The 10000-nt window shown below is 30.6% G+C and overlaps 1 protein-coding gene across 1 annotated transcript in view; it reads right to left on the minus strand.

Annotated features, from left to right (window-relative positions):
* Window positions 1-10000, minus strand: part of LOC125039017 (protein Son-like) — a 52016-nt gene that overhangs the window by 11548 nt on the left and 30468 nt on the right. The window contains 2 exon segments of the mRNA XM_047632735.1: window positions 1269-1290; window positions 1674-1770. Coding sequence (XP_047488691.1) covers window positions 1269-1290; window positions 1674-1770 — 119 coding nt within the window.

Raw genomic sequence — 10000 nt, forward strand, 5'->3', positions numbered from 1 at the left:
GGCAGGCGGGGCATGGCGGGGGGGGTCGTGGGGCCGCGAGGGGGTGGGAGGGGATTTGGGGGGTGGAGGGGGGAGCTCGAGCAAGACCAGAGGAAAAGAGCGAGCAAGAAAGGAGAGAAAGCAAAAGAGACCGAGAAAAAAAAGGGAAAGCGAACGGACAGAGAAGAAGAACGGCCGGCAACCAGGGGGGGGGAGAAAGAGCGCGAGAAGAGAGAGAGAGAAACGGAGGAGAAGAGAGCGGGGAGGCGAGAAGAAAAGAGAAAAGGAGAAGGGGAAAAAAAGGGAGAAAAAGGAAGAGAAAGGAAAAAGAGAGAGGCAACACAAAGAGACGAGAAAGAAAGGAAAAGCGAGAAAGAGAAAGGGAAAAGCAGAGAAAGCGCAAGGCCGAGACCGAGAAAAAAGCGCGGGAACGCACAACGCGAGGGGAAACGGAAAGAGAAAAAGGGGAGACCGAAAAAAAACGGAGCCAGATCCCGAGCGCGCGCCGGCAAAACGAGCGAGAAAATAAAACCCCGCACGCGCGAAAGCAAAACAAAGCGGCCCGGCCCCGAGCGGGCAAGCGAAACAGCCGAGAAGCCCCCCGGGCCCAAAAAAACCGAAGCCAGAGCCGCGCCGCGCCCCCGCCTCTCCCCCCTCTCTCCCCCCCCCCCCTCTCTCTCCTCTCCCCCTCTTCTCTCTCCCTCTTTCCCCCCCTCTCTTTCCCCTCTCCCTCTCCCCCCCTCCTCCCCTTCTCCCTCTCCCCCTCTCTCTCCCTCTCCCCCTCTCTCTCTCCTCTCCCTCTCCCCTCCCTCCCCTCCCTCTCCCTCTCCTTCCCTCTCTCTCTCCCTCTCCCCCTCTCCCCTCTCCCCCTCTCCTCTCCCTCCCCCTCTCCCTTCCCTATCCCTCTCCCTCTCCTCCTCTCTCCCTCTCCCTCTCCCTCTCTCTCCCCCCTCTCTCTCCCTCTCCCCCTCTCTCCCTCCCCCCTCTCTCCCTCTCTCCCTCTCTCCCTCTCTCCCTCTCTCCTCTCTCCTCTCCCCTCCCCTCCTCTCCCCCTCTCTCCTCTCCCCCTCTTCCCTCTCCCTCTCCCCTCTCCCCCTCCCCCCCTCTTTTCCTCTCCCTCTCTCTTTCCCTCTCTCTGCTCCCCTCTCCCCCTCGCTTCCCCTCCCCCCTCCGCTCTCCCTCTCCTCTCGCTTTTCCTCTCCCCCTCGTCTCCCTCTCCTCTCGCTTTCTCTCTCCCCTCTCCCTTTTCTCGCTTCTTTTTTTTTTTCACCATGTCCCACTTCCCCTACCTGGGGGAAAACAAAATCCTTCCTACTCAAGGAAACACTTTTAAATTCACTAATATATTTATCTCCATATCTTCATCTGATCATGAGATTCCAAACTCATATAACCTTGTAGAAACCTTAAAACTTTCAGTCTTGTTATCCAGTTCTCTCCTACTTCCCATTCTTATTTTTTTTCCTGTTTTTTTTTTCTCAGCATTTCTCTCTTAGATCCCATTCCTTCTTTTCCCCCCCTCTTTCTCCCCCTTGTTTATCATCTTTCTTCCCTTTCTCCTCCTCCCTCTTTCTATCATCTTTCTTCCCTTTCTCCTCCTCCCTTTTCTCCCCCCTTTCTATCATCTTTCTTCCCTTTCTTCTTCCCCTTTCTCCCCCTTTCCATCATCTTTCTTCCCTCTCTCCTCCTCCTACTGTCCCTTCCTATCGCTTACCACGGGTTCTGGCTCAGGGAATACTTTGTCCTCTCCTTCTTTCTTTTCCTTGGGAGACACTGGCACCCAGCTGCTCTCTGTTGGGAGAGATTGAATAGGTCAGTAAAGGAATAAATAAGAGCCCAAAGAGGAAATAACATGGGAGGGGGTGGATAGGATATGGGGATAAAAGAAAGCGAATACGTAGAGAGACAGGAAATAAAGAGGTGGACTAGAAGGGAATGTGTAAGGTTCTTGGGGGGATAAAGAGCAAAATTTATACTTCACTTTGAAGAAATTCCCCCTATGGCCTTTATGCTGACCTCACACCCACTTAGTGCTGAGTCCTGTCAAACACCTTTGTTCCACGGGTCTTCAAAGCAACTAGACTATTCCATTATTGAAAACGATAAACATCTGGTTGCAAATGAGTTCTACTCCAATCCTGTCTTACTGCTGGCAATGGTGGCATTCAAATTTAATCTTCATTTAAATGTTTTTATTAGTGAATATATAAATATATATATATATATATATATATATGTATGTGTGTATGCATGGGGATTTGTGTGTGTTTTGTGTGTTGTTGTGTGTGTGTGTGTGTGTGTGTGTGGGGTGTTGTGTGTGTGTGTTTTGTCTGTGTGTGTTGTGTTGTGTGTGTGTGTGTGTGTGTGGTGTGTTTTTGTGCCCCGTGCGGTGTGTGGCGTTTTGTGTATGTGTGTATGTGTGTGTGTGTGTCCCGTGGTGAAGTGTGTGTATGTGGTGTGTGTGTATGGGTATATATGTGTGTGTGTGTGTGTGTGTTTTGTGTGTGTGTGTTTTGGGGGTTGTGTGTATGTGTAAAATATGTGTGTGTGTGGTATGTGTATTTATGTGTGTGTGTGTGTAGGGTGTATATGGTGTGTGTGTGTGTGTGTGTGTGTGTGTGTGTGTGTGTGTGTGTGTGTGTGTGTGGTGTGTGTGTGTGTATGTGTATATGTATATGTATATGTATGTGTTATGTTGTGTATGTGTATTTGATGTGTTTTTTATGTGTTTTTATATAGGGGATATGTAGTGTATGTGTTGTGTTATGTATGTGTTTATATATGTGAAATTGTATGTGTATATGTATGTATTTGTATTTGTGTATTGTATATGTTTATGTATATGTATATGTATTATGTAAAAAGTTATGTATATGTATATGTATATGTATATGTATATTGTAATGTATATGTATATGTATTTGTATATGTATATGTATAAGTTATGTTTTTGATTTTGCATATGTATTGTTTTTATATGTATATTATATGTATATATGTTTAATGTTTTATGTATATATGTATTATTAGTATATATGTATTTTTGGGTATTTTATAGTTTATATATATATTTTAAATAATAGGACTTTAAAACCTCTCTAAAATTCATTTTTTGAGGGGTTTTTTTGGGCAGTGTCAAACCCTTGCCCGATTGGATTTCCTTTCCTAATCAACCGTGGGTTTGGCGCGCTTCCAATTGTGCCAAAGCTGGTGATTTTCCCTACGTTTCTGCGTTTGACTTCTCAAGGGATAATTTTCGTTTTCACGCCCTCGAAGGCAACCACGCATGGGGGGGAAATTTAACTCGGGACACAAGGTCGAGTCAAGTGCTTAACCACTGGACCACCGTTTGGCCAGTTATGTAATTTTTTTATTAAAATATATAAAATTATATTTTTTAAAATATATATATAAAAGAAATATATTTATGATTTTGTATTAAATATATATTAAATTATATATAATATAAATTATATTAAATGTAGTATGTATGTATGTATATGTTTATATAAATATAATCTATATATATAAAATATATTTATATTTTTTTTATATACTGCTGTTTCTTATTTAAAAAAAAAAAATATGAAGTTTTTCTGCAAGTTCTCAGCCACAAAGGAGTCAATTAGTAGACTTTGTGACCTAACCGGGTTTGCCTTCCTGGGAAATTTGGGGGATTTTTTTTTTTTTTTCCAATGCTATGAATATTGATGGAGTTTTTTTAATTAAGCTAATATTACTAAATGTAAAAGGCTTTAGAAAAACAGCAAAAAAAGATAATGTAAAACATTTGTAATCTGGAAAAGGGAAAAAACAGGTAAAGATCGGCGTACTCAAAAATTGGCTCTTGGGGAGTTATTGAAGTGTACCCTTTAATGTGTAAAAACAGTAAACTCATAGAAAAAACACTTAGTGGTTAGGGGTGTACTTACATGTCATCCCCAAAGCGGCCTGGGTTTTTTTTTTTGATTGAATTTAAATCCCACCTTTTTCCACAAGTTTTCCCAAAACACCACACCACCCCACCACACACACACACCCCACACCACACCCCACAAACACACACAAAAAACATTTATGTATTTTATGTATTTTATATGTATATTGTATTTATATATATATAATATATATACAAAAACATTATAAAATAATATTATATATATGTATATTATATATATTTTTTAATTATATATTATGTTTATATACTTTATATTATAATATATTAGTATATTTTATCATATATAAAATTATGTATGTTTGATTTAAAATTATATAAAATATATATATATATATTATAATATAAAACCCCACACACACAACACATATTGTCTTTATATATAAATTATATATTATTTTATATATATATATATTATATTTTTATATATTATATATATATATTTTTGATAATAATGTTTATATATGCATTATTACTTTACATATATATATATATTTTTAGTTTTATATATTATATTTATGTATAATATATATATATATTTAATTATAATATATAATATATTTTTTTTTTAATTAATTAATATTTTTAACATTATTATAGAATTTTTATTTTTTTATATTATTATATGTATTATATATTTTTATAATTTATAATTTCAAATTTTAATTATTATTTAAATATGTTTTTTTAAAATGTTCCCCGTGCAGGCATTTTCCGATTGCACAACGGGGAATTGGGAAATTGGGACCACGAGGTGGAGTCCATTTTCTGTAACCAGGACCTTTGGGGTAGTCTATAATACATATTTTATATATTTTTTATATATAATATATATAAAATATATACCCTAATATTAATACATAATATATATATATTATATATATTTTTATAATATATAATTTATTTACATATATATTTCCATTTTTATAATATTTTTATTTTCAATATATACACACACACATATATATACTTATTTTATATTTATTTTACTTATATTTATTTATATACAATACATATAAGTATGCATTTTTTCCCTATTATTTTTTAATTTATTTCATATGTATTTTAGTTTTATTCACAATATATTTTCATACATATTTATAATTATATATATATATTTTTATGTGTGTGTTTTGTGAGTGTGTGTGTGGGGTGTGGGAGTTTTGTGAGTGGTAGTGTGTGTGTGTGTTGTGTGTGTTGTGTGGGGGTGTGTGTGTGTGTGTGTGTGTGTGTTGTGTGTGTTTTGTCTGTGTGTGCTGTGTGTGTGTATGTTTTATGTGTGTGTGTGTGTATGTTTATGGTATGTGATGTGTATGTGTTGTGTGTGTAGTGTATGTGTGTGTATGTGGGTATGTGTGTGTGTGGGGTATTTTGTGTGTTTTGTGTATGTGTGTGTGTGTGCGGGGTGTGTGTGTGTTTTGGTGTGTGTGTGTGTGTGTGTGTGGGGGTGTGTTGTGTTTGTGGGATATATTTATATATTTGTATATATATTCACATATTATGTGTAATATATATTATATTTATTTATGTGTATAAAATACAAAAAATAAATTTTACACATACCACCACACCCCCACACACACACACACAAAACACCACACAACCATAAAACACACCACCACACACATATTCCCATTATTTTTATATATTTCTTTTTTATATTTATAAATATGTATGTTGTGATATTACTAATTTTACAAAATGTATTGTATATATGTTATGCATACGGTATGTATATGTTTTGTATATATAGGGATATGTTTTTTTTGTATATATATATTATATATATATATATATATTAGGGGTGTGTGTGTGTAGTGTGTGTGTATACGTATATTTTGTATATTATAAGTATATGTATATGTGGGGTTATTTTGGAATTATGTATATATATAAATATAAGTATATATATATATTTTTAAGTATATATATACTTAAAAAAAAATATTTTTTTAATTTTTTTAATTTTTTTATACCCACATATATATTTTATATATATATATATACATATATATTATTTATGTTATTTGTCATATATTATGATTTATATATTTAATATAAATATTTTTATATAATATATATTATATATTTAATTATAATTATTAATATTAAAATTTTAATTTTTTCATTAAAAAACTATATATGTTTTTATTAATTCCCACCCCTATTATGGGGTGTGTTGTATGGGTTAAAAGGGATGTATGTATGGGAGGATGTATGTTGGATGTATGATGTGTTGTGTTGTTGTTGTGGGGTGTGTGTGTTGGTGTGTGTGTGTGTGTGTGTGTGTGTGGTTGTGTTGGTGTGTGTGTGGTGTGTGTGCGTTGTGTGTCCCTGGTTGTGCGAGGGGGGGGATTTGTGTGGGGGGTGTGTGTTTTGTGTGGTGGGTGTTGTGTGTGTGTGTGTGTGTGGTGTGTGTGTCAAAATACATGCTTACATTTATGTATGTATGTATGTATGTATTTATGTATGTATGTATGTTGTATGTATGTTTTTTGTCTGTATTTATTTGTTTTTGTGTATAATGTATTATAATACTTGTATTTTTTGTTTTTTTGTAATATACATATATATAGTTTATTCCCCATTTATGTATAATTGCCCTGATATATATTATATATATATATAATATAATATTTATATTTTAGTTTTTACATTTCTGTATTTTGTATACTTTGGTTTCGTTTGTTTGTTTGTATGTGAGTGTGAGTGGAGGGTTTTAGTGTGTGTTTTGTGTGTATTTCCATAAAATATATATATCCATCCAAAAATCTTTTCTTCCCCTTTTCCAGTGCATGTTCGATGAACTACTTTGGGGCATCATTTTTGTTAATGGGTTTGGGTGAACCAATGTTTAGGTGATTATTATATTTTTTTTTTATATAATATTTATATATATATATATATAATTAATATGTTATTATATAAAAGTTTTATATATATTTATATATATTATATATATTATATATATATATATATTATATATATTATTTTTATTTATATATATATATATATAATAATATATATAATGTGAATATTTTTATATTTATATAAATTTAATAATTTATATATTCAAAATATATTTTATGTATATATCTCATATATTATTATATTTTATTTATATATATGTATTTTGTTTAAAATATATTATAAATTTATTTTTTATATTATATGTATTTATTTTAATGGAATATTTTTATGTATATATTAAAATATAATTAATATATTATATTATATAAAATTTATATATAAAATTTTTTGTTTTTATATTATATCTATACATATATATATGTTAATATATATATAATATATATATAGATTTTTATTAAAATAAAATACTATATTATATATAATTATTTTATGTTTTATTATGTATAGGTTTACTTTTATATTTTATCTTTAAAATTGGCCCCCAGTTTTGGGAGAGGGGCTTTTAGGGTTTTAAATGTCACAATGATATATATAGTATTTTTTTATATGTTATATGTATATATTTATGTTTATATATTATATAGATATTTTTTTTTTTATATATTTTATATAATATTGTAAAATTTTATATATTTTATTTACAATATATACACAACATATATATTATATAAAATATTTATTTATATTTTTGTGTATGTGTGTACCACTTAACACAATATATCGTTGTGTGAGGTGCACGAAAACGCAAATCGCGCACACTCACACATATCATATCTTTTCTATGCATGTGTATGTATATTTATATATAATAGGGGTGTGGTTTTGTGTGTGTGGGGGTAGTTTAGATGTATTTTTTTATTATACACAAATCTACTTTATTTATGTTATTTTTTTCAATATATACAATTTATTTAATTTATATAAATATAATTTATATAAAAAATATATAATAAATCATTTCACAACTATATTTTTTTTATATATTTTTATATGTATATATACATAGATAAGTTATAAATTATATTCATTTACATATATATTCTGTATTACATTTTTATGTTTGTAATCATATTTTTAAAACATATATAAAAAATATATACATAAATATCATTTTTTGTGGATATACTATTTATTAAAATATAAATTAATAATTTTTTATATAAATAAATTATCACATATAACTTTTATTAATAGATAATGTGTATATATTTTTTATTATATATTTATATATATATATGTGTGTGGTGTACATTTTTATTTGATGTATTAGATATATAAAAATACATATTACATACCTTAGTATTTATTCATTTATATCTATACATTTAATATGCAATTTTTTATATATAGCATAAAAATATTTACTTTACATACATTTTCCTTTAAAATATTGTACCAATGTATACATATACATAAATTTTTTAAACATTACATTTAGAATACTTTCATATTTAATTTCCTTTCTAACATAATAAAATATTTTACATAATACATAATTTTTTTTGTTAATTAAATTTATAATAAAACATTTTTTTTAATTTTATATGATACATAATTCGATATACATGTTTAAATGTGTGTGTTTGTTTGTGTTGTGTGTGTTGTGTTTTGTGTTTTGGGGTGTGGGTGTGTGTGTGTATGGGTGTATGGTGTATTTGGGGGGATGTGTATGTATGTATTTTATGTAGGGATGTTTGTATGTTTTTATGTATAAATTTTTATTTATAAATATACATTATAAATTTATCATTTACATTTAGACTACCTTATTTTTTTATGACCCCCCTTTATACCATATATAATTATATTTTTTAATATTATTTTTTATTTTATTTTATTTATTTATATATATTTTTAAAATATTTTAAAATTTTTTTTCCCATATATAAAAAATATATAAAATATTATTAATTCATTATAAATTAAGTATGTTTTTAAAAACTTATTTTAAATTTTTAAAAATATGGATATATACAGAAAATATTTATATGTTGGCTTAAGTTGTTTGTAGGGGTGTGTGTGTGGTGTGTGTGTGCGGTGTGTGTGTTTTGTGGGTGTGTGTTTGTGTGTGGTGTGTGTGGGGTGTGTGTGTTGTGTGTATATATATTTTTGGGTTTTCATGTTTATGGGTTAGAAACTGTGGAAGTTCACAACCATCATAATAGTATCAAGAATGGATGTTATATTATTTAAAACATTTTGGTTGAAAATTAATAAACATAAAGGAGTTACAGAATTTGACATTCTTTGCACATTTTTTGCCAAAGATTACAAAGTTATTTGAAATATTTTCATTATATTTTCTCTTTTTTTGGGTATATTATACATTCAATTACAAATTTTAGCAAAAAAAAAATGAGATGGAAAATCTCTTACACTTCACTTCAAAAAAATTTGTAAAAAAAAAAAACCAATTTTAAATTTTTTTTCTAAACAACATGGGTAAACCCAACTTTAAAAATTTCCCTGTGCGCCAAAACCCTTACCCCAAAAGTTCGGGTGTTTTGCCCCCATCCCCCTTTTTTGGCTTAAATGTGCCTATCATGCGAATTCTTCCAGCACTTTGCATCTTGGTGGGATTTTGGGGCTAGGTTTTTGCTAAAAATTTAAAACAGCAATCATGCAATTTCAAAAATTAACGTCAGAATCATAAAAGACATCATTAAATATATTACAAAAAAGCTTCGTGACTAAACTAGCAAAAAACGAACGAAAATACAATGCCTGTATTCAACGTTTTCCAATTTTCGAACTAGTGGGTAAGCTATCACGTTCACACTGATTATCCTACATGCTTATCCATGCATAAAATCTATGGAAAGAGAACGGGAAATATAAGCAAAGGATAATAATTATAAAATGTTTTGGTGTGTCTCAAAGACGCTATTTTTTTTGGAGTGTAAGCTGGGAAAAAGTATAAATTAATTCCCAGTTTGAAGTTTTACATAGTAATAGTACTGAGTTTTTGGCATTTCTTTTTTTAAAGTACTTGCCCCTTTCTTTATGGGTTTCCCCTCCAGGTATAAACGAGTAAAAAAATTTGCTAACAAACTGATTAATTTTGTTTTAATAAGGAATTTTGTTTTATGCCAGTTTAAAAAAACAGTTGTGTGTGGGGTGTGTGGGGTGTGTGTG

The sequence above is a fragment of the Penaeus chinensis genome, chromosome 26 (genome assembly GCF_019202785.1).
Source record: "Penaeus chinensis breed Huanghai No. 1 chromosome 26, ASM1920278v2, whole genome shotgun sequence".
NCBI classification, from domain to species: domain Eukaryota; kingdom Metazoa; phylum Arthropoda; class Malacostraca; order Decapoda; family Penaeidae; genus Penaeus; species Penaeus chinensis.